The sequence below is a fragment of the Lagopus muta genome, chromosome 11 (assembly GCF_023343835.1).
Source record: "Lagopus muta isolate bLagMut1 chromosome 11, bLagMut1 primary, whole genome shotgun sequence".
NCBI lineage: Eukaryota > Metazoa > Chordata > Aves > Galliformes > Phasianidae > Lagopus > Lagopus muta.
The window spans coordinates 12,666,029-12,690,848 of NC_064443.1; the positions used below are offsets into that span (position 1 = coordinate 12,666,029).

A 24,820-nucleotide genomic window follows, 5' to 3' on the forward strand; every position below is an offset into this window, starting at 1 on the left:
TGAGGCTTTCAAAGCCTCACTGCACACTCTAAGAAGAATGTATCTGTCCTGAGGCTATGAGCAAGTAGCTCTGCAATAATATAATTTATGAAACTACAAGCTCAGTGTCCCTTTCTTCCTTCCTATACAAAGCTAGATAGGAACTATATGCTGAATTAACCTGGAAGTTTGTGCCTCACGTGGCTTGTAATCTGAACTATGGCTGCTCCTTCAGATCCTTCATATTGATATATTCTTTGGGGGCCAGATCCTTACCTGGTGTTTTCCTCACTCCAGTCAGATTGGATGGATGTAAATCAGTGGAAATTTATCCTTTTTTTTTTCCTAAACACAGAAAAATGTAACTTTCTGTATCTGATTTTTTTCTTTCATTTTTATTTCCTCAATCCTTTATATAATCATTATACATGTTAAGAAGCCTGTTTTGGAAATGATTAATGCTATTAATATTTTTCTAATTCAATAAACCCTCTCATCTTTGAACTCCTCACAACATTTTTCTGCTTTCTCCAGCTTTCCACTAATTCAAACACATGACAAATGTGAGCCTTCGCTTCAGTTTTCTATTATTTCTCTTGTCTGATCAAATAAATTAACAGACTTTCATTCCTTTCCCAGGAGTGATACCCATATGTTGATGAAGGCAGTATAAAAATATTACCTGTTCAAACAGGAGGGGGAAAAAAAAAAAGATAAAAGTTATCTCACGTTATTCACTGTTCCATGAAACCAGACAGAGTGCTGATCCTATTCCTTTCACCTTGACAGCGCCCACCATGTTTAACAGTAAATATTACAAGATTTGCAGAACACCATCAATCTGGTTTAAGTGCACTGTGTTGTAACATCCCTTTGCAATCTCTCCATACAGTAGCAGTTATTTTAATAGTACTGGAGTACTTTAGTCACTGTGAGGGAAGCAGGCGCCCCGTGTAAGCTACACCCTGCCAGGCACGTGGGGCTGGCCAGCAGAGCAGCACGCTGCTAATGCAGCTTTCTCAGTTTGGATAGTTAAAGCTGCATCTCCAGGCCAATTTGTACCTGTGTGTTGTTGATAGACGGTGTGCCACAGGCAAAGAGATACCGCAGGAAATGGATTCTCATTTGACCGTGTTTAATTTTGTTCCCTGGATCTCCATCGTACATCTTTCCGTCTCTCTGCCCACCCAAATTGCTAATGTGAAACAAAGCGACTTCCGTCACCACAGCTCCTAAACTGATGTGTGATGATGATGCAGTGATTGATTTGGGAAAGGTGGGTCGTTGTACATGTTGTACCACAGCGTGCCGTGCCAAGCTGTCCATGCTGACAGCTGGGTCTTATATATTTGTCTTTAAAAGTTTGGATGTGAAGGGACTGCAGTGAACATCCATCCTGAACACTTTAATTTTATTATTTTTTTTTAAGGGAACGCTGCTATTCTAAAACCTTTCTTAGCAGCTTATAGAGGACTGAAGTCATCTGTGCTCCTCAGAAGACACTCTCCTGCTTATGTATTCTCTATCTTACTTGCATGTTTGCTCTGAGGATGGGAAACGTAATTCCTCCAATTCTATGATACGGAAGCAGCTTCAGATTGGTAATTTTCCAGAATAGAAAACTGTAAAGTAACGTACAAAATATATTTGAAATATAAAATGGTATAATTAATAGCTTTCTCAAAGGATCTTGAAGCAGGGAGAAAAATACTGACGCAAATAGCTCCTTGAAAAAACTCCATTGCTTTTATTCTTCTTTAGTGAGATTGCAATAGTGTTTAATAACTTCTCACATTTAATGACACCTGTTGAAAGAGTGCCTCTTACATGCCAGGTGACTCTTAGCCCTGCAGGGGAGCCTGCCTGCCTCGCTCTTGCCTTAGGTCAGTAAACTCAGGAGCACACCAGGGAAAGGGGAATAATTTGCAGAGCAGCCCAATGAGCAAATCAAGGTTCGAGGCCTATAAAGCCTTTGCTCTGTTTTAGATAAACCCTTACCCAAGTGCCTTCTCCACTCTTTGCACACCCCAAAGGGTGGTGCCCTGAAGGGCAGAAAACCTGTGATCGCACTCTTAAATCGTTACTCTGTTAAAATCCATATTGGGATAAACAGGGTTTCCTTAGTTAAGGACTGCATTCTTAACTCTCCGTGATTTTTGGCAGGCACAACCTGGGCTGCGGAGAGAAAGGCAGAAGAAAGCCTGTGAAAATGCAGCGCTTCATAATTAGGGGTCCTTGGGCTGCAGTAAACCCCTGATGGGGTAAACCTGTCGGGCGTGGGACAAACCTGGATGGACACAAGGCCATCGTCTCCTCCAGAAAACTCAGGGCAAAGCACTCGTAAACACTTGGGCCTTGGCTGGCTGTGCTCTGGTTGAGGCTGGGGGAGGGAAAATCACTGCCATTGAACTGAACGAACACGACTCCTGAATTTCCTTACTCTGCTTCTCCTCCTGCCCCCATCTCTGGAACACCAGAGCATGCAGCATGCAGGAGGCTCTCAGGTAAGTGAAGAGGAGACGGTCACAGCAAATGACAGCGCCAGAGCTGAGCGCAGCACGCACTGATAAACCCCTGCCAAACCCTTTCCCTTCTGAAACACAATCTCTTTAATGGAAATAATTACCAAAGAAACAGACAAAACTACTTCTGAATGAAATTTAAGCTCCAGCAGACCACAGCAGCGGCAGGAAACACCAAGCACAAGTAACCATCTCTTCATCCTGAATTCACACCATTTTCTGTTTCTGTTTCCTGCACAAAGTTATCGGTCGTTCAGAATCTGTTGTTGGGGGTGAGCTGCAGGTCAGGGCTTGGATATGGAGCACGTGGGGGCAGGCTTCACCTGGTTGCAAAATCTGCCTCATTTTTGAGGGAGGCTCTGGAAATACCTCATGTGTAGGGCACTGGGAGGAACAGGAGTAATTTTGTGGGGGACTTCTGTCAGTTCCCAGAACGATATATATTACTGAGTGAACGAAAATGTGGGAACTTTTTTTTTTTGGGGGGGGGAAGGTGAGAGTGGGGGTGTAGGATTGTTTGGGATGGGGGCTCTCTGAAAATGCCCAGTACAGAACTAGGGAACAAAAAGTTGTCTTATTTTGTGGCTGACCTCTGGCAATGCCCAGAATGATGCAGAGTGATGGGGAAGAAAAAAAAGAAAAAAAGAAAAAAAAAAAGCCGTGTGATTTTGATGGGGATTGCTGGCAATACACAGCACAGAGTTAGATGGGGAAAAAAAATGCTGTAGGATTTTTTTTGGGGGGGGCTCTGAGCATACCCAGTACGGTACAGCACTGAGGGGGAATGGAGGGGAGCTGCATGATTTCGGGGAGACAGACACCCTCGGAGATACCCCCAATGCACAAAGCAGTGGGGGGGAGAGGGAGGAAGGGGTGCCGGGGGGACACCCATCCCGAACCCCCGCCTCCTGCAGCGAGCACGGAAAGCGGCGTAATGGCACGAGTAACTCCAAACAGACGCCGCCGGGGTAAGAGTGCAAACGGCAAACCGCCTCCGTTCCCTTCCGCGCACCCCAGAGCACTCGCACTCCGCGGGGCGCGCACACGAACGGGGCCCCGCGGCCAAGCGCGTCCCCGCACCACCACCGCGGCCGCTTTAAGGGCGGCGGGGGCGCGCCTCCGGGGCGCCCGGCGCGCCGCCGCCGCCTCTCCTCGCCTCTCCTCTCCTCATCGCCGCGCCGCGCTCCCTCTCCCTTTCGCTCGCCCCGCTTTAAAGTCTCCGCCAGGATCCGGGCTCGCCCGCCACTTCCTGTACGGCAGGATGGAGCGCGCCGGGGCCCCGGCTGACCGCCGCCCGCCCGCCCGTGCGCGGAGGCGGCTGTGAGCTCCCGCTCCGCGGCATGCCGCCCGCCTGAGCGCCCCGAGCCGCCCGCCCCGCGCTGCGCCGCGCGGGGTCCCCGCGCCCTCCGGCGCGCCGCCGCCCGCCTGCCCCGCGGCCGTGGGCTTCTCTCCGCGCTGAGGAGGCGAGCAGCAGCCCCCTGCTTTCTCCCGAAGGATCGCGGGGCGCGGGTCGAAACTTATTTTCAACAAGTTTTTTTTTTTTAAATTTTTTTTTGTTGTTCTTCTCCCCTCCCTTTTTTTCGGTTTTTTTTTTTTCCCCTTTAATTTTTATTTTTTTAATTTCCCTGCGCGTTAATTGTTTTAGCCCCTCTCCCCTCTTTCGATGTGCGGCTTTGGACATGCGGAGGCTACTGCAACCGTGTTGGTGGATCTTTTTCTTGAAAATCACCAGCTCCGTGCTCCATGATGTGGTGTGCTTCCCCGGTGAGTGAGAGCGCCCGGCGGTGAGGGGGGAATCCCGGTGCCCGCGACCCCCGCGGTGCCGACGGGAGCCCTGAGGCCGCGTTCCCCGTGCTGCGGGCAGCGCTCCCGCGAGCGCCGGGGCTGAGCTCCGCGCTGCCGCGTTCCCCTCTCCGCTGCAGCGCGGTCGCCGCGACGTGGGGCGGCCCGAGGGGGGGTCCCCGGGCGATTCCCCGCTCTCGGAGGGCTGCCCGAGGGCTCCCGTCGAGCCGCGGGACCGGCGCCCCGATTCCTCCTCTCCCCCGCCGCAAACTTCGCTCCGCGCGGTGCGCAGCCCAAACCGCCCCACTCGTGTCCGCGGAGCTGCCCCGCTCGCGCCGCGCGCTGACCTTGGCGGGGTTGCGGAGCCGCGCTCCCGCTCCGCGCCGGGGCTGACACCGCGCGCCCCGCGGGAATCGGCTATGCGGGCCGCAGGCTGAGGAGCTCAGCGCCTTCCCGCGCGTTCCCGCCTCGCGCTCTCGGCGGCTCTTCGTTGTTCCCCCGCGCCTTCCGCCGAAACGCGGCGGCCGCGCTCCGCGCCCGCCCGAGCGCAGCTCCCTCTCCGCGCCCCGCTTCGGGATCCGCGGCCCCGGCAGCGCCCCCGGCCCGGGGGAGCTCGCGGCTCGGGCCGTGGTGCCGCCGCTCCCCACCAGGGGCGCTCTGTCGCCGCCGCTGCCCCCGCGGGGCCGCGCTGTTTCGGGCTGAGCCGCCGGGCCCCCTCGGCTCCGCGCCGCGCGCTGCTGGGCGCGTACCCGTACGCCGGGCTGCCCCCAGTCCTCAGGGTCGTCCTGAAAACGCCTTAACCCCACCCCGAGCCTCTCTCCCCCACGTAGTTTCTTTATTCTCTTCCCGGCTTCGCCACCCTCCCGTGGAGGTCATGGTGGGCTGCGCTCCCCGCCGTGTGTTCGTGTTCGGTACGGGACCGGCCGTGGATCGTGGCCCCGCAGCTCCTCCCGCGTGCTGCTGCCGCTGCCCAGCTGTGGGCTGCTCCGCGTGTGCCGGCGGGAGCGAGGCTGCAGTTCTCAAAGCGTCGCAGCAACTTCCACATTTTTTTTTTAAAATTTTTAAGTACACTTCATTTTTATTTCTTTCTAACCTCAAGTGCAGAGCTGAGCAGGTAGAGCTGCCACATCCCGGTCTTTCCAGCAGCTTCTCGGATGGTAAAATGATTGGAAGCGAGAAGAAAATAAGCTGGAGAGAGGGTTAATACCTCTGCAGCTCTTGAAGAAACATTTATCTCCTTTGTATTGATTTCTTCTCAATTCCAGCCCTCAGAGTGAAGCCTTTCTCTCTGGTTCTGATATATATTGCACAGTAATTACATCTAGAAGGCAGGCTGTAGGCACGCTTGAGGAAAACAAGCTGCAATGTAGGCTTAATGTGACAATACTGTGAGACTTGCAGATTTTGATCAGCGGTGTTTGAGCCTGCTAATATTTGCATTGTGGTTTGATTATCAGGGGGAGCAGGTCTGTGGCTGTTTGCTGTGTGTAGGTGAGCTCTTCAATGCCAGAGCTGTAAAACAGCTGTGTAATACTTGGGGCTGTCTCAGGGCTGTCCATCGCTAAGGGTTTGCTTGGGAAGTAGGCTGTTGTGCAGATTGCATTTATTCCTCGTCCAGACAACATCATGTCAGACCACAGTGACTCTGCTGCTCTTTCATGCCTTCTTCTGAAAAGCAGCAATTCCTGGGGTGCCTGTGTGTGTGTGTGTGTATGTGTGTGAGTGTGTGTGTGTGTGGCGTAGATGCGCTCTGGACTCTGATCATGCATGGGAGATGCCTGAGGCAGGGAAGCTGCAGGGAGGATCTCAGTGGACTGGAACAGGACATTGGTGCTGACAGCATCCAATGGCAAATCATTGGAATTTGTGTTGGCGGGGAATCCCAGCCGTTATTAACCACTTCATGTCTCCTGCAAGTGTTTCAGTTCCTCTCATACAGCTTCCCGAGGAGCTGAGGTGTTGTTATTTTGTATGCTAAGCAACAAGCACCTTTCCTCCCTCTTCTTTGTATCCAGCTCTCATTAAATATAAGAAGTTGCTGTTTGCTTTCTCCCTTCTAACTCACTTTGTGAAGAAGCACAAAGGGTAATTTTTCTTCAAAAAAATAAACGAACCACTCTCCAAACAAGCCTTTGCAGTATTCTTTCATTAGGATTGCAGTCAGTGCTCACTGTGTAGGTAGGTGCGTGTGTTGCTGTCCCTTTGGTTGCACTCAGAGGAAGGAAGCATCCTTGCGCACACAGATAGGTAAGGTTTTGCTGTTCCTGAACTGCTAAGTTCAGTGCATTTCTCTGTGGGCTTGTCACTGGTAATTGCATTGCTTAATAAATCAAACCAAGACAAGGTAGAAGAGGTGGTTTCCATGGGGTCTGTTTGCTCATTAATCTAAATTCACGGCACCAAGAATCAGTAAGACGTAAATAGTAATCTTGTTGTGATACCTTTCTATGTAGTTTCTCAGTGCTCTGCTGAGAGATAAATACTTTCTTGTAAAGGAAAAAGTGCACCTTTGTTCATCTGTGGCTGTTGCTGTGACAGTCCTGTCATCTCTGGGTGATAATTGTTGGTTTTTCCTTTGACAAGATGCACAAACCTAGATTAGCTCTGTCTTAATGAATGAAATTGTCGCCCTCCTGGTGCTTGTCTGTAAATGGGTTTTGGATTTTTGAATCTTCATACTCCCAAGTCGAGAGGTAATCCTGTAACTATTTTCTGCCTGGAGGAAAAAATAGCCTCAGAGCTTTTCTTATGAACTAATCAAATGCTACTTTAGCTGTTCTGTCAAGGTGCTGAGAGGACTGCCTTTGTTTGCTCAAGGTTTTGCAGAGGAAGGTGTGTTGTGCACGTAGAGAAATACGGAATGTACAGGAGAGGGCCCTCCAAGACTTTATTTAGTCCTGTGGCTTTTATGAAGATGACACTTCTTACATTTTAATTATCCCTTATTTTCAGTTCCTTCTTAAAATACACTTTGCATTCCGGGAAGCCGCTAATGGAGTCCTTGCAGATAAAGAATGTGGAATGAGCCTTCCCAGGCTGTGTGAGCCGAGCCGGCTGGCACACTTCTGGGGGCAGCTCAGGAAGAGCTTGGCTGTCCATGCAGTCTGCAGGAGCTGAGTTGTGGTTAACAGCCAGGATGTGGCTTTCCGGGGTCCTCAGGCAGTCAGAAGAGCTGCCTGCACTGACAGCCGGAGAGCAGCGAGAGAACCCCGAAGTTAGGGAAGGGAACAAGAGGCCTCGAGGAGGGGAGGCACTGCTAAAAAGTAAATGAATGCAAGCAAGGGGTAATTGGAATTTAGTCACATCTGGGCATTGAAGAGATTCTGCTTTGTGTATGTTTAGGCTGGGGATGCTGCTGTGCTTGGGAGAGGAAGGGAAGCTCATGCCTGTATGCATGGGTGTCTCTGGCTGTTATCTCATGCCCTAGTTCTTCTCCTTTTTCACTAGGAAATGTAGGAAATGGGGAAGAAGGATTTTGAAATTTAAAAAAAGAAAAAGTATGTTCTGATCAGAGCAGTGAGGCTCTTACTGTGGGTGTTATCTTGTTGTTCACTGTCCCTCCTGTATCGCACTGGGAATCTCTGCTGAGCAGATGGGGCCTGCTGAGCTCTGTGAAGGGTTACCCTGTCACCTCTGCTCCTCTGCCTGAGAGCTGGAACAGCTGAGTGATGGGAAACGAAGAGCTTTAGTACAGCTCAAAAAAGAAACCAGTGTTAAGCTCTTCGCTCGCCTTTTAAACCTAGAACTAGAAGCACAAGGAGATTTGGGGAAATTGCTGAAAAACACCTATTGATTTCAGTAGGGTGGTGGCTTTGCTCACAGCTTCTGTTCCTTTAGTAAGAGAAGTGGTGTCTTTAGTTATATGTATGCCCTTAGTTAAAGCTGTGCTGTTATCAAGATGCTCGAGTTTGGTTGGGGTTTGTATCCAATTACAGCGAATCCAGATAACAGTGAGGACCCTGTTCACCTCTTGATCAGCACTCAAGGACTAACTTGGGATTTTCTGAAATAATGTTATTAAAGTTGGCTCTAAATTCAGTGTTTCGGTTTCACGGTAAAGTTAAAGAAATGACTTCAGACTATTAATCTCTACTATCCTTGGAAAAAATGCTAATCATTTGGTTGCTGCTCTTTAGCAGCCAAATGAACATGTGGCATGATGTGATCTAAAGCCTAAGGGTACCGTAATAGTACTGTTCTTTAGCTAATATATCACATTAATCTGTGAAATTACGGAAAAAATGATACTTACTTCTGTTTGCCCAAGTTGCTGTCCTTCCATTTTTAAAGATCAGAGTTGCTGCTGTGCATTCACCAAACTGTAATTATTTACATTTACGTGCTGTGGTACTTAAACTGTTGGCTAGAATCAAACTTTAATTATTTTTGGAAGTGGAATCTCATGTGAAAACAAAAATTCTTGAAAGGTATTCAGGCATCTGAGGGTGTAGATGTGCCCAGTGTAGGTTAGTCTGTGCTTTTACGTATCTCTTCTGAAGACTGCTTTAGCTACCCATGTACATTTACAGATATTTCCCTTATTTACCTCATAACCTCCTGTTGATGTTCCTTCCAAGTGAAACCTATAGGCCCAAGTTGTATTGCTCTGGGCTGGCAGGGATGCGACTCCGTGGACTGCCATGGGGAATCAACCTATGTTGGCTTAGTGGAGATGTGGGGTGTTTGAAAGCAGAGCAGAGAAAGAGGATGGCAATAGCTATAATAGAATGTCTTAGATTGGAAGGGACCTCAAAGCCCACCCAGCTCCAACCCCGTGCCATGGGCTGGCTGCCCCCACCAGCTCAGGCTGCCCAGGGCCCCATCCATGGCCATGAGCACCTCCAGGATGGGCACCCACAGCTCTGGGCAGCTGTGCTGCTGCCTCACCGCCCTCTGAGTACAGAATTTCTATCTAACATCTAACTTGAATTTCCCCTCTTTTAGTTTAAAGCCGTTCCCGCTTGTCCCATCCTTTACCTTTCCCATTACATGGTAGCTTGTGGTAATGCTGGGGCTTGTAATCCATGTAGCCTACCAGATTCCTACTGTACCTGACCCAAGGTAAGTCAGCATGGCTCCTTCCTTCCTTCCCTCTCAGCACTGCTCACACACAGAGCAGCCTAACTGCACTGCAGTGAGGACAGGTGTATCCTTGGGTAACAGGGCTGCGCTGGCTGTGCCTTGAGGTACTTGCCTTTCTGTGTACACTTCTTGTTTTTGAACAGCTGCTGGGGTGCAGTGGATTCTGGTTTGTTTGTTTTTGTTTGTTTGTTTTGCCTTGAGCTATAATATGTTGGTAGCCTACGCAGAGACACTTCCCACCCAGAAAATGAACAGATGAATGGGGGCAAAGAATGTGAGCAAAACAGTGAAGGTACTGAGATATTTCTGGGGGTATTGCTGTTTTGGTTTTCCTTTTCTCTGGTTCTTTGCAGTACTCTTGGGAACCAGTGGAGGAGAATAATCTCCACATCTGATTGAGGGAGGGGGGAGAACATGGCAGGAAAAAAAAATAATTGATGCAATCACTGTAAGATATGTCTTTATTACGCTGAATGGGCTCACCTTTGAGCAATTTGAATTAGTCTTTGAGAGAGCTATGGTTGAAGTAAAATCAGCTGGTACGTGGCCTCGTTGTTTTTTAATGTGGTTTTATTACGCATCTCTAAGCTTGCTTGGGAGTTGAAGTACTAGTGTTCTTAATTATCAAGTCATTTGAATAATGATGAACCATTTTCTAGAACCTGAAACTTGACCGCATCGTGCACCTGCCAGCAGAACTGACACACAAAATCTCAATTGACGTGGATGTTGCAGTTTTTCTATGCATAAACGCTGCAGTGATGCCTGAATATGTTTATCCTGTGCCAGTGTCTGCTTCGAGGGACTTTGCATTCATAGCATGGAGGCCTTTCTAAAGAAAATCTAGGTGTTTTGAGACTTGGATACTTAGCTGAGGAAAGCTGCTTTGAAAAATCCTTTTCTCAGCTTGCAGATAGGTAATGAATGAGACCTTGAGCTCTGAAGAGCTGCGTTGGTATTTTGAAGCGGAACATGGGATGTTATTTGGTCTTGTGGCAGCTGTTTTGTTCTCTTTTTAGAAATAAAATGTGTCTGTTACAGTTCTTCTGTTGGAGCTGGTTTATTCTGCTGCTGCTAAGGGGCAGCTATCTGATAACCCCTCGCAAGCAAAGCGGGCAGTTGTTCAGTTTTCCCTCCTTCGCTTCTTCCATCCTTTGTCCTTGCAGGAGGCTTGGGAGCGACACTGAAAATAACCTGAAATAACCTAATACCTGCTTTATTCACAGCACTGCCTTGGCTGTTTGCTCCTGCAAAAGCATCTACCATTTGGATTGTTTTTTAGCAGCCTGCTGTCTTAGACCTGGAGTTCAGTGGCTGTTTCCTCTCAGGCTGGTAGGAAAGCTGGGTTGGCTGTCCCAGGCTGGAAGAGGCCTTTGCAGCAAGCAGAAATGAGTAAGCAAGCAAGGTAGGAAGGCAAAATCAATTGCACCCTGCACACTCAATAGGCTGTTTTTCTACTGAAGAAGTACACAGAAACTCTTCTGTCTTGGTACTTGCTTTCTTCGGGCCTTGTTTGATTTCCAAAACAGAAAGGTGTTCATGCAGAAACCCCTGCAGCACCGAGGACCACTGCTCTTTGAGTCACTGTTTGGTATGCTTAGAAGATGCTCTCCTATTGAATCTATCTATTTTAAAGTATCTGAATTGCACATCATCTTAGAGCAAGTTTAGTGTGGTGTTTGTTTGTTTTCAGCGGATGGGTGTCCAAATCAGCCTCAGCTTTGTGAACCTCAGTGTGAGACTGCTGCCTCTGATGCCTATTGCATCTTCAGTCTCTGTGGCTGGATATGTTTTCTACCTCCTTCACTCCAGTGGGAAACTTCAAGCCCAAACAGCAAAGATGGGCAGTAGCTTTCAAATAATTAAGCACAGATGTATGTTACTATCACATATGAGTTTAACCGTGATTTTTTTCTATTGACTTTCATTGGTATTTAGATTCCTACTGTTCTTGCAGCTTCCTGGAGTCTGTAGTAAGGTCGTGCTCCAGTCAAAGTGGAAATGAGGTCTGTGTGGCATAACTGTCTCTGAAACATTGCATCCATTTGTAGATGGAATGAGAGGTAGGGTGGAACTTTTCTGGTTGTTGGTCTCAAGCTACAAGTAACTAAAGCTTATTATTACAGTGCTGGAGCCTGTGTGTTTTGTATTTTAAACACCGATTTAAATACAACGTACAACTAAAATTTGCCTGTTGACAGCAGTTGCATCATCTTTTAATTGGTGAGAATTGCTAATGGAGTATTCAGGTTCTAAAATTAGTTGTTTATTTTCCTTCTCTTCTTTTGCCCCAGGGTTTTGCATCAGATTATATATGGCTTCTGTAGATCTGTTTGTGTTCCAGCGCAACACCTTTGTGCAGTTTTAGCTATTTAAGTAAGTGTTAAGAACACAGGCTCGGTGACAGTACTCTTGGAAGCTGTGACTTTTTAAATGGTTTCTTACAAATTTGTTTATGCATTGTAAAATGCTTCTCTTTTGTTTACTGTGAATTAATTCATTGTTATCTTTGTAAACCTGGGGCGTAAAATGTTGCAAGCTTACAGTGTTTTATCTTAACATAATGGTAGGTCCTCAGCTTTTGCAAATTGTAATAGCACCATTGATGCTACTGTTTCTGTGGCAGTTTTTGTCAGGTGAGGATTTCTGCCAAAGCCCTCCTGTGATTGTTCTGAAAAATGGCTGTTTGTTCTTTACAGTATTTCCACGGCTGCCTTTGTCAAAGGTGCATGGTTTCGGTACAGTCTCTGTACTTCATGGGGGGGTCTTTCTTTTGCTGTGTGATGAAATGTAGAACCACGTCTGTGTGATTCTTTGGGTGAGAAGCTGAGATGTGTAGTCCTTCTGTTAAAATCCTGCCTTTCTAGAGGGATGCTCGTCTTCACAGCAGCCTTTGGAGTCATTGTGGTGGGCTGTACTCTGTTCTTTGACCAAAGTTGTGGCTGTTGCAAAGGAAGGTGTGAGATTTGCTGTCAACAGATGCCTTTATGTAATAGGGATTATTTGCTTTATGCCTGTTTTGAAGCCTGACCCAACTTCTTTCCATTGAATAAAACAGCCATCAAAAATGAATACACCAAACAAGTGGTTACTGCAAATATTTTGTGATTATCATTCCGCAGTAACTGAGCGGATGCTAGGTGCAAAGCTGAACCTGCATGCACAGAGCTGTGTTAATAACTGTTCTGTATCTTTTCTACTTTTTTCTACCAGTTGAAAGAGCCCTCTGGTATTTTCTTCCCATGAAAGTACTTACGGCAATCAATCCATATCGCAGTGTCCTTCTGATTAACTCAGTGACCTGAGCTGCACAAGCCTCTTGCTATCAGATTTTATCCAGCCTTTGAATAATTTTTACAGACTTTTTTTTTACTTTTCTCCAGGTTTTTATGCAACTTATTTTTAGAAGGGTGTACACCAGAGCTAAGTGTGGCTCTTACTCATATCTGGTATGCACAATGCTGCTGCCCTTTCTGTTTGTCCAAGGTTTTCTAGTGGCCTATTTTTCTGCCACAGCAAGAAGGCTTACGTTGATTGTTTGCCTAGCATGACTTCTAGATGGTTATCAGAGCCAGTGCTGAACAAAGTAGTCTGCTGTTCACTGGATGTGGCCCGGATTGCTAATTCTTGTTGTTTTTATCTTCATTTTAATAAACTCTGAATAGATCTCTGTATTTTTTTTAAAAGTGACTTCATTAAAGCTAGACAGGCAACTTTACCATTACAAAGACAGGCCACTCTAACAGTAGTACTCTGTGATCTTAATGTCTTAAATTTGTCTTTTGCTCTGTCCTGTGTGTGTTGTTGTTTTTGTTTTCGTTTTTTTTTTCCCCCTTAAGCAATTTGTAAGGGAGGAGATGTTGGTGCATCTCGTAATGATGCAGATACCACTGAGCCTCAACTGGAACTCAAGGAACAGCTGGCCATTTGGATGTAACCCTAAGGAGGTGATGGATTGCTTAGGAAGGTGTTTTTCCCCATTCATTCCCTTGCCCCCTTATTGTTAATCATCTTGCTGTTTTTGGTAGAAATAGCATTTCTTCTAATATCTTCATTTTCTTCCAGTGGATGTAGGCTGGGAGGAAGCAGGTATTGAGCTCATTGTGAGAGTTAGGATCTGGTGCCCTGTTGCTATGACTCTCTTTCCATTAAGCTGTCCTTCCTTGGATGCTTTCAGCTTTTGCCCCTGGTTGTCTTGGGCAAGCTGTACTGTGCACCAGACGGGGAGAGTAGATCGCTTTTCCTCTTGTTAATATGATCCCATCTGTGAAGGGAGAGATGTCTATGACTGATGTAAGTCAGGGAGTCCAATGTTCCAACCTTTGGGCCTTCAGCAAAATCTGCTGATAAGATCTGATCCATTGCTATCAGCTAATATTGGATCAAGTTCTGGGATGATGAAAGGTTCATAAACTTGATTGTTGTTGATTGTAGCCAATATGTCCTCCCTGCTTCAGGAAGAGAGTAGGGTGGGCCAGGCCCTGGCCTTGTGTGCAGCCTTGGGAGCTGGAGGAGTTGTGGGGCAGCTTGCCAGCAAGGCTTTCACTGACATTAGAAGTGATGGCCATCATCAGGAGCCCCTTCCAGCATCAGTCAGTGCTCTTTGTGTGCACCCTTTAGCACCTGGTTGCTCCTTCACCATGAGCACTGGGCTGCTCCTACTCTGAGTCCGTGCTTGCAGAAATAACATTTATGTGCATCTGCTGCAGGCTGTGTGAGCTCCTGGTCAGCCTCTGCTGTGCACAGAAGGGGAGCGTGGTGCCCGGCGTTCTTACTTGCTAGAGCGTGAAGCCTGCAAGTAATGATAATACAAATGTATTTCAATTTGTAACCTGGCCTTCTGTATCAAGATTGGACTACTTCTGTTCTGTTGCACATGTGCATCACTTGGGGAAACATGCTGATAGTACTTAACATTTAATTGCTTCTCTTGATTTTATTTGTAAATTAGAATCTAGCCGATCTGTAAAAAAACCAGTAGAGCTTAATTGGACAACGTTTTAGAGTAACAAAGAGAAAAAGACATGCATCTCCACAGCATTTGGTGCTGAGACAAATGCAAACTTATTTATCGATCCATACATATGCTGTCATATTTTAACTACCATCTATGCTGGAGGTCATCTCTATTCTAGATTGCCTGAGAATCTGTCGATCTTATCGCGTCTTGTACTCATTTATAGTTGTTTCCATTTCTGGTTTTGTTGGAGAGACAGCTAGTGTTTCAACCTAAATTAAAATCAATAAGAAGCAATTTCATTTGTTTTTAAACTACTGGAGCAGGCTTTTTTTCTAGTAAAACTCTGTATGTGCAACTAAGTCACTTGGTTCATTCCATCAAGATAATTGCCAGATCTCATTAATTCCTAATTTTTGCATATGTAGGAATGGGTTTATTTTCCAGTGTACCTAATAAAATGTCAAATATGATTTAAAAATAAACATTTATTTTAAATCATCGCTGGGAAGTAAATGCAGTAAAGAATATTTGGCAGTTAGAAGTAATTTAAAACCAGCTGGAGAGGAAGCATATGCTTGGGAAGCTATGCTGAATGGGTAGCTGTGACCCAGGAGAGCAGCACTGGCAGGGCAGCACAGCCTTCCCCTGGCGTGCTTGGGCAGCACTCTGCAGGGATGGCTTCCAGTGGAAAAACTGGAGTCTGGATCTTTGTGCCTTCAGTCCTTGGCTTGGTTGTGTCTGCATCTCACTAATTCATGTAAGAAGCTGTTGTCATGTTGTCAGCTGGCTCTTTTACCACACAGCTAGCAGATTGCCAGCAATAACAATTAACCTGGGTCAAATTCAGCATGGAATTGAGACTGAAGCACTGTTGGTACTTCGCAGATAAAGCGATGGTAAACCAGAGCATAAAATTAGAGTAAAAGTCTGAAGGTAATGCTGTGATGAGGAGTCCAAAACAGGATGTGTTGCTGTGCTGGTAGGTTGATCACAGGCTGCACAAAACAGTCCTGTTCAGCCTGCAGCATGGGGTTCCTGAATGGACAGAGATGAGCACACTGCTGCGTAATGGTTGCCCTTGATGGCAGCTGATGGAGGTTCAGCTTTCACTGGCAAGGCTTGCTGACACCATTGTTGCTATCAGATGGGAAGAATGAGTTTGTCTTAAGGAAAAGCATTCTCAGAAAGGACTGGCCACCTGCTATGGAAAAGAAGATGATTTTATGTGGAAGCTTTTGGTGTTTGCTCAACCTCTTGGTGTGAAGATGGGTACGTGGTGCTGTTGGGCCAATGTTTATAGAGCACTTATAGTTTAAGCATTCTTAAAATTCTTAATCCCAAATCCCAGAACTTTTCAGAGGGCCTTAGTCTCATTTAACCTTCCTTCTTCGAAGCGCCTGAGTATTGAGTCTACCTGTTACTTTAATCTCACATTCGGTTTTCTCCCTCATTTTCCTCTGCTTCCACTTCCTTTCACTGAGATATGTTAATGAATCAATGAGAGGGCAAACAAAAGGCATGAAGAGGCAGATCTGGTTACCCTGGCAATCAAAGTGAGAGTCTGTTCCTTTAAGTTGCTGCTAGAGCAATGTTTTATAGGAACAAAACGTAATTAATAACTACATGACACTGATGAAGAGCATGTTTCCCTCACCCTTGAAAGCAACTTGAGATATGTGCATGAACTGTTTGAATATGATTTCAAAACAGCAAGTGATTTCTTTTTTAATCTAACTAATCACTTAAAATCATGCAGGAATTTATGCTTACATGCCAAGAAGCCAGCTGTGTTTAAAAATGGGAGCAGACCTGGTGCACAGTGATCCAGGAATGCAAGGTAGAAGTGAATAGTTCACACACTAGTGACACCTGTTAGAAGTGAATTCCAGGGTGGAGTTTGTCACTCAGATAATGTCACAGCACAAACAGGTCTCTGTCAAAAGGTGATTAATACCTCACATCAAGCATTTTGTGTCATTAAGCAGTGTGATCTTTTCTGACAATTAGTATTCAAGATGAAACACTAGGAAGAAAGCTTTTTTTTTTTTTCCTCATTGGGCCTGAGCAGCCATGTATGTTCATGGTAGTTCTGATTATGCCCTCACACTTTACTATTTTGATTGCTGTCGTGATCAAATACTCTTTATTTGTGTAGTCTGATATTGCATTCCCCTCTTTGTTTCTGTACTTGAGAGCTATCAGCTGATGCTTTGGCTGTAGGCTGTGCGCAGTGCCAGGCACATGTGAGGCTTGTAGGATGCGTCCTGTCAGTGGGTAACAGCTCTGGCTTGTCTCATTTGCACTCTGTTGGTAACAAGTTCACTTGCTAAATAATTCCGTTCTGATCTTTGGTTTTTAATTTTACCTGACAGTTCAGCTTTCTGCTGAACTGAAGAGACGATGAGCACCCACTGTAATAAGGCAGTGCTCGCTTTCTTTTTGAAGCTGGATGTTTTTAATCTATGTACACTGAGTGTGAGTGACAAGAATCGTGTTTCAATTTGCCTTTTTGCTTCTGTTCTTGAAACAGTGGCTGTCCTGGAATCTGCTACGTTTGATTACAGTCCTTGGAAATAATACTGAAGCTCGTGGACCTGTCTGAGAGTGGTCTTGATGAGCTGGAAATAGAGAACACTATTTCTGTTCTCATTGACCACCTGGGCCATATGATATTGAGCAAAATAAAAGATCCAAGACAATAGCACTTCCTGTCTGCTGGAGGAAGGTGATGAGTTGTTCACTGCATCCCTTGGTTCTTTTCAGTGACTTCTGTTGCAATTGATTCAAGCAGCATCAGCAAAAATTGTTGTAGACCCTTGTGCTTGTTTTCATGCTTGCAAATGAAGTGAAGAATTTGTTTTGCTGCTTAAGCCTTTGCTGTCATTTCATGTTCACTGCATGAGAGGCCTGCTCACCTGATGGCATTTCCTGACTCTTGTTGTCTTACCTTCCAGGAGGATGCTTCAGGAGTACCATGCTGGCTATGAAGCTGTTAATATTTTGGTTTTGTGCATGTCAGAAGAAAAGCTTCAGAAGTGTTTCACGTGGACTGTAAGGGTACTACAGTGAATGTTTCTAATACTTGTAGTTTCTCCTCAGAAGGAGCTTAGGCTGAAGAAGTTGCTGTTACTTAGAACTGACAGTACCTTTAGAACGCTGCTTTGGTGTTCCTTTGCTTATTCCTCTCTGCTGTCTTCCACTGAAAGTTCTTTGTGGTTATTCTCATTGCCTTTGCCTTGGGAGATCCTGAGCCGTCTTCCTTGCTGCAACAGCAAAATCCAGCATGAACCAAATGATTGCTTTCCTGCTGTGTTGTCCTTGCTGTAGGCAGTTACCTCTGATCTGCACAAATGCTCCCATTGGGGCTCCTTTTTGTGCCCCATCTCTCTCTGGAGTAGCTGGGCCCTTATGCTTATGCAGGGTTTACTGTCCAGGACTCAGCTACCAGTTTAGCATTCAAGGTGCTATGTACTGCTTTGGAGAATCATAGAAGGTCTTGAAAGGCTGGAAGGGACCCGGTTCCAACCCCCTGCCCTGAACAGGGTTGCCTCCCATCATATCAAATTGTGTAAACCTCCACCCAACCTGGCCTTGTACAGCCCTGCAGCTCTCTGGGCAGCCTGTGCCAGTGCCTCATCATCCTTAGAGTGAATAATTTCTTTCTAATATATTTGTGTATGAATACTATTACTTTTAAAACTTGACATAATAGTAATTAAGCTCAGGATCTGTATACCTGAATAGATTTTTTTCCACTTAAAGTAGTTAGTGGGTGTATTAGAGGAAGTATTCAGCAAATGCTGTAGTAGAGTAGAACTCTACTACATTTTGAACTGATTTTGAACTGGGAGCTGACAACGTGTCTGAATTGTGCTTATAGATGAAATTATGTAATTTAGTGGGTTGGTTTTTTTGGTTTTTTTTTTTTTTTTTTTTTTTTGGAAGAACAGTCTTCTTCAAAGAACATATGAAGCTGCTTTGCTGAGTCGGAAAGTGATAATTATGCTGACATCTGGTTGCCAGCACCTGTTGAGATTACACAAAAAGTTCAACCAGTATGGAGAAAAGCTAGGTTGTATAGTTGCATGTAATTACTTACAGAGGACTGTTGGTTTTTGTCTGCAAAGCCTTCCCTTCAGTGTGGGCTCCTACTTTGAACACGATGGTGCAACGTTGGATGAAATCTGATAAGTGAGTGATTTACTGGAATGTTGAGAAGAAAAGGCTATCTGCTACCGGGTATGTTGGTAAGGGACAATGATATTTCATTGCAGTTTCTTCCAGTGGCACTGATGTTTCATTGTTTACGTGTTGTTTCATCAGTTTGGGCAGTTTGTGTCATTGAGGGGAAATGTCTGGAGATTGCTTCTTTTCAAACACTGGTACCTATAGACTTTTTTTTTAATGACTAAAACCAGTGAAGAAGCAAGCTATTTGTGCAATCATTTTTGCAGTCAGATTGCTCTCTCTTGCTGGTTGTGCTTTGTTTTATCAACTATTCATTTTCTCAGTGTTTTCAGAAAGAGACTGAGGAAGCAATAGAAGCTGTGGCAAAAGAATGTGTACAATACAAGGATGGCCTCCCATCTTGTTTTTTTGGCCCACAACATTAGAGATGGATGTTGCTGGTATGGCAGCAGAGGCTGAACCTTCCCAACCATATCCTGTCCTGTGTTGTTGCCGTGGGACAGATGGAAGCAAAGGGGCAATGTGACAAAATGGTGTCTGACGTGGAAGCGCGTGTGGAGCGAAGGGGTGTTACTGAATTCCTCCAAGCAGAGAAAATGGCACCCAGTGGCAGTCATCAGTGGCCACTGAAAGTCTGTGGAGACCAAGCGGTGGATGTGAGCACAGTGAGGCAGTGGGTGTTGCATTTCAACACAGGTGATGACTGTGGAAGATGAACCATGTTCCAGATGGCCATTCAAATTTCTGTGAGGGCGGCACACAAGCTCTTGCTCATCCCTGCTGGGAATGCATAGCTGATGGTGGTGGCTATGTTGGAAAAGAACATTTTGTAGGTGAGAATTTGCTTTATCAAGTAGTGTTATTGTGCTCTTTGCATCTGTTGCAGTTTCCAGGAAAATAAATAGGAAGTGTTACTTTCAGAGCAACCTACGCACGTCCTGATGTTCTGAAAACCAATTTAATTCTAGCATGTATTTTAATACAAACTTCAGCTATATTTTTCTTCGCCACTCCTTCCTCATTTCAGCTGTTTTCAGTTCTGTGCCAGAAGTATTTGTGAAGCCTGGAATTTTCACTGTGCGACATGAGAATTCTGCAAGTGACAGTTAGAAGGTAATTGCATGGTATGATAGAGCAGATCACAGGTGATTTACCAAAGGCATAAAATAAATAATTGAGGGAATCTGATGATAATTTTGAAGAAGGATAAAATGACAACAACACAAATAAAAAAGCAAGCCAAAAAATCAGCTGATTTTTGGGGGCAGTGTGTTGTAGGATTTCAGTCCTGGGGCTTTCTGGTGTCCTGGGTTGAACTTGATTCTGAAGAAATGTAGGAATTTAAGAGCTGTGGGCTGCATTGGCCCTACAGACCCCAGTGTCTTCTGATGTTCCAGTATCCCTGCAAAGGTCACCAATGGACAAGGCCGTAGCTGTTTTTGAAATGACGAAGCTGGACATACACACTAAAAATACCCTCTAAAGTTGGCTTGTGTGTAACCAGCACTTCTCCAGATGACAGTCTGCATTTTCATCACTTCCAGGATGTTGCGCCAGGTTGAGTTGCTCTCGCTTTTGTTACTGGAGTTGGAGCTGACAGCTACAGAAAGGCTGAACCCAATATCCTGCCTTCCTCGTCATGAAGGCCAGGGCAAAGACATTGCATCCGTGACTGGCAAACTGAACTCCTTTGTTTTACTTAGACCCAAATAATTCCTGATGAAGATGCAGTTAAAGGTAATTAGACATGAATGGTTTGGGCCATGTTCAGCACAATGTGCTCATGTATGTAGTCTTTCCTGGCTCCTTGTATTTCTGTATTACGTGTGGCACTTAAAAGACTGCAGGGAAAAGAGACAACCACAAAGACATCCTGTTGTTCCCTTGCATTCAGAGGTGTTTTGGTCAGAAGTGTATTGTGAGATTCCTTGTTGTGTTCTTCCAGCAGTGTGAGCGTGGCTTGTGGGTTTGGTTAACGTGGGAGCTTTGGTACACACTGGTTAGCAGCTCTGAGGTGTGGCTGTGCTTCATCCCTTCCAGACTGACTCAACTGGGTGCTTGCAGGCTTACTGATGGGGCTTTGAAGAGCTGCTATGCTGGGGTGGGGTTGTGCCCCAGCAGAGGTGATCAAGGATGAGTTGCTGTCATGAAAAAGGAAGTCATCTCCTGTGCTGCATTTAGCTGGGCTCAGCTGCCTGTGGGAGTGAAATGGCAATGGATGCCATGCCATCAGAGAAGTCTTTCCTTTTATTTTTTTCCTTTTATAGCCTGAATGCTTTTTAGATAGACCTGTTTATAAAACCACCGTGCAGTTCCAAAAAGAAGCCTTTTTGTAGCGCTATCTCCATTTTCATGTCTTTCTGACCAAGCAGTCACTACTGCTGTCCCCATACATTGTGTTCTCTTCAGGCTAAGTCTTACTCTTGAACTTCATAATCATGAAGTCAGTGTCGATACTGAGCTGGAGGAACGTTTGTAACCTTCAAAGAAGACGAATAGAAGTAGTGTCCCCATTCACCTTTCATCAGATAGCTTTCCTCTAAGAGAGGCCAGCATCTGGTATAAACTCATGTGCAGTGGCAAAGAGGGGGGGGAAAAAAAAGGATAAATCCACTAATCATCAAATAGCATCTGAAAAAGCAGTTCTTTTTGGTGAAGAAAGCAAAAACTGTTCTGGTTGATAGCGTTGGTATGCTATTGATCATGCAACAACCAAGTTGGCAAGTTTGAGTTCTCATTTTCAAAGGCATCCTTGTTAAATATTTGGGCATTCACACTCCCCCTGTGTTGATCAACTGTTTGAAATGAATTACCTGACAGTGCTGTCACAATTAGAGAACGGCACACTCAGGTGAAGGTGTTGCCAGTTTTGGAGACTGGAGAGAGATGCTCAGTGAAAATGAACATCCTCCCAAGGTTAAATTATCTATTTAAGACACCTCTGATTACGTTACTGGATAGAAGGATTTTTTTTTTTTTTTTTTTTTTTTTTTTTCACCCTCCATGTGCAGAAGTGCTAGCAGAAGACAAATAACATGATTGGAGGGGGTGAGAGAGAGAGAGACTTTATATGTGCTTACTTCTAACAAAATTAGAAGGATAAGGAGATGGTGCTGGGGAGCAGCCTTCAGACATCCTAGTCCTTTTTAGTTGCAGGTCTCAGTCTTTTGTAGGTCTGTAAAGCAAGGAGTCAGTATTTGAGCCAAGTCACAGATAGCTTTCACATCACACTAGGCAGGAGTGCTATCTGGTGCTTGCTGCCATCCAGCCTTCCATGTAAGAAAAGATTTAAAAAGAAAAAAAAAAGCAGCCCTCATATTAGAGTGTATAAGCAGCCTACTTTTTGCTCTGTTACAGCACAGAAGAATATATTGTCTATTGCACTGAGCTGACATACTACTTTTTGCACAAGATATAGCAACTTAAATGAAAATTAGACCTATAGCAAAAGAACGAGCTCTGCTTAAATTAGATATGGAGGTTATGCCAGAAAAACATCATTGAATAAAGAGGTTTTCAAACTAGCCAGTTAAATATATGTGCCAATTCAAACTTTGTCTTGCTAGGATTTGTTAATAGAATATGAGGAAGAACTCTTCCTTTGAAGGTTAGAGAGTAATTTATGTAATTGTGTTTGTGTAATTTGACTTGAAGATATGTCCTTGTAATTTGGTAAACTGTTGATCATGTTCTGATATTGTGTATTTTTCTTGTGCCTCATATTGACACATCTAATTGCCTCATGAATACATACTCAGCATGTATTTGAAGCCACTGCACCACCCTCTGCACCTTGAGAAATTCACTTTCTGGTCCGTGGAGATGATCACTGCCTGGATCTTATCTGTGCAGCAGCTGGACACCTTTGCTTGCTTCCTTGGAAGTATATGGCTAATTGCTATTCTACAAAGCTTCATTCTGCTGTCATGCAGCAGAATAACACCTGCTGTATGATGCCTTAATTTTTCTCAGTGTCAGGGGGCAGCAGGCAGTGGTCACAGTGCCCGTGTGTTGGGGGCTGGCTGGGAGTAGCCCAGCATGCAGGTGTGCAGCTGCTTCTCTGCTGCAGGTGTGCTTCCTGCTGGGCTGCGGGAGCATAGCAGCTTTGATGAAGGCAGTGATCACATGCGTCAGCACAACATGTATGTAATCATGAATATTCTGTTCTAATGACAGTTGTTTATTAGATGGATTTTAAATTCAGTAGAAGATGGGAGCTAAAACACGTAGCAGAATAAAGGAGGAAGCTACCAGAGCAGTGCTGCGTTGTTGGTAAACTGCTTTGAAATCAGCAGGAGACGTTGAGTGAGTGATGATGCATACTTTGAAGGAATTAATGCTTTGTGTTGAGCTTGTTGAGCCAGAGAATCTGTGACAGGACTGCTTTTGGCCGATGAAGCAAGGAGAAATTTTAAATTTGTGATGAAAGCTCAAAACACTGCAGAGAGAAGTAAAAATAAATTGGATAAGATATGTCCATGGGAGTGCTGAGGGTACAGAGTCATGCTGCAAAGTCAAGTCACAATAAATCTACATATAGACAAAGCAGATTTGAAGTCGGGTTTTTACTGGGCTTTGTTAATTTCTCCATTGCTGGGGCCTGAAGAAACGACTTAAAGTCATTGGAAGCGTAAAATAAAGTCATTGGAAGTGTAGAAGTCTAATCTGTGCAATTTTAAAACTCTTTACAAATCATGTGGAAAATATACCTCTTCACATATGTATTCATTATTAAATGAATGGTATGAGGCTTGAAAAGAAATGGCACTGTTTACAGCTTACTTCTGTCCTTGGAATGAAATACTGGATGTATGTTCAGAGCAGAAGGCACTGAGTGAAGTTAAGCTTAATAAAAATAGACCTATATATGACTTTGCATAAGGGGGGGAATCAAAGGACTAGCAAATTTGCATAGATAACATTTGAATTGTTAATTCGTATTGCACATCATTGCAGGGATGTAATTTTTAATTAAGAATAAAATGTGGTAGATATTTTAAATGGGAAATGATTATAATTGCAGATGGAAATTGAAGTAATGAGAACTGGTTTAATTAATTGTTAAAACTTAAAGTTTTTCTTCCATTTCTTGTTTATAAGCTTGTTGTCTGCGGACACCAATGACTGTTTTCCATACAATGATAAGGTGTGAAATATTGGGAGCAGTTGGGTCGTGTCATTGCTTGGGGCACTGTTTGTACAGATGGACTTAGGAGCACCTTTGGTGGATGGACTTTGCTGCTTGCAGGTTTGGTGTGAAATTGCAGTGTAAAAACTCTGCTCCCAAAGCATCCCTAAGGAGGTTTGAAGCACAGCCTGTTCTGAGCAGCTTTAGATGCTGCCCCTGTGGGGTGTGAGAGTGGGCACCACTGAACCTCTCCATGCACGGCTGCTTTGTCTTGTTAAGTCTTTGCCACGCTCTTTTAAGACTTCCTGCTGTGTTTCTCTAAATTCAAGGTTATGAAACCTATAAAGCAAACCTTTCCTGTTCAGGTAGGTTTGCCACCTGCAGAAGAGAATATTTTTAGAGAAGTCTTAGCAATGGAGGATCCTTCTGCTACCAGAAAGCTTGGTAAACTTACCAGGCTTAGAGATTTGCATCCAGAGAGGATTTTGACGTGAACAAAATTAGTGTTGCCACTTATATTAAGAACCATGTATGAAGGCTGTCATCTCTGGCTGCAGAGGGACTTGGAGAGAAGTACAATTAGCACTAATTGGAGTTGCGTCTGAATCATCTGCCTGTTGGTGTGAGAACGGACCCTCGAAGTGATTGGCAGGGATTACCTGTCTGCTCTAATTCCCTGCAGAGCTGCCCTGTTGCATTGCAGCACATCACCAGCACAGCGAGCGTTTAGCAGGAGACCAGCTAGTGTGCTTGAGTGATCCGTGCAGTGCCAGTGCTGAGCTTTCATGTGAGTTGCTCAGGGTGCTGGGTAGCACAGCCTGGAATAAAGACATACTCGAATTTTCTCCTGTAAACTTGAGAGTTTTGATTCCTGCAAATTTCATTGCTCCGTGCTGCTCTGTGGAGCGGGCACAAAACAAGGACTGGCATACCAAAGAGTTGTGTAACCTTTTCAATGCGTATAGAAGTTTTCTTTTTCTTTTTATTTTTTTCCCCCTCCTCGTTTGGAAAAAAGCACTTTAACTGAAACCTGCCTTGTGTTACCCATTTTGGTCTTGTGAGAAATGTCACCGCAGTAGGTAAAAACTATATATGTGGAAAGAAACATTTCTGCTTAGTTTTGTTGCCCCTTGGGTAAATAAAATAGAAATAGAAAGCAGGAATCTAAGAAGTAAACTA

At 45.0% G+C, this 24,820-nt stretch overlaps 1 protein-coding gene across 1 annotated transcript in view; it reads left to right on the plus strand.

The window, feature by feature from the left end:
- The first annotated feature begins 3,902 nt into the window (after nt 1-3,902).
- The window catches only part of PTPRG (protein tyrosine phosphatase receptor type G), a 377,855-nt gene continuing 356,937 nt past the window's right edge, over nt 3,903-24,820 (plus strand). The window contains exon 1 of the mRNA XM_048957891.1: nt 3,903-4,265. Within this exon, the coding sequence (XP_048813848.1) occupies nt 4,181-4,265 (85 nt within the window). The 5' untranslated portion in view covers nt 3,903-4,180. The remainder of the gene's footprint in view (nt 4,266-24,820) is intronic.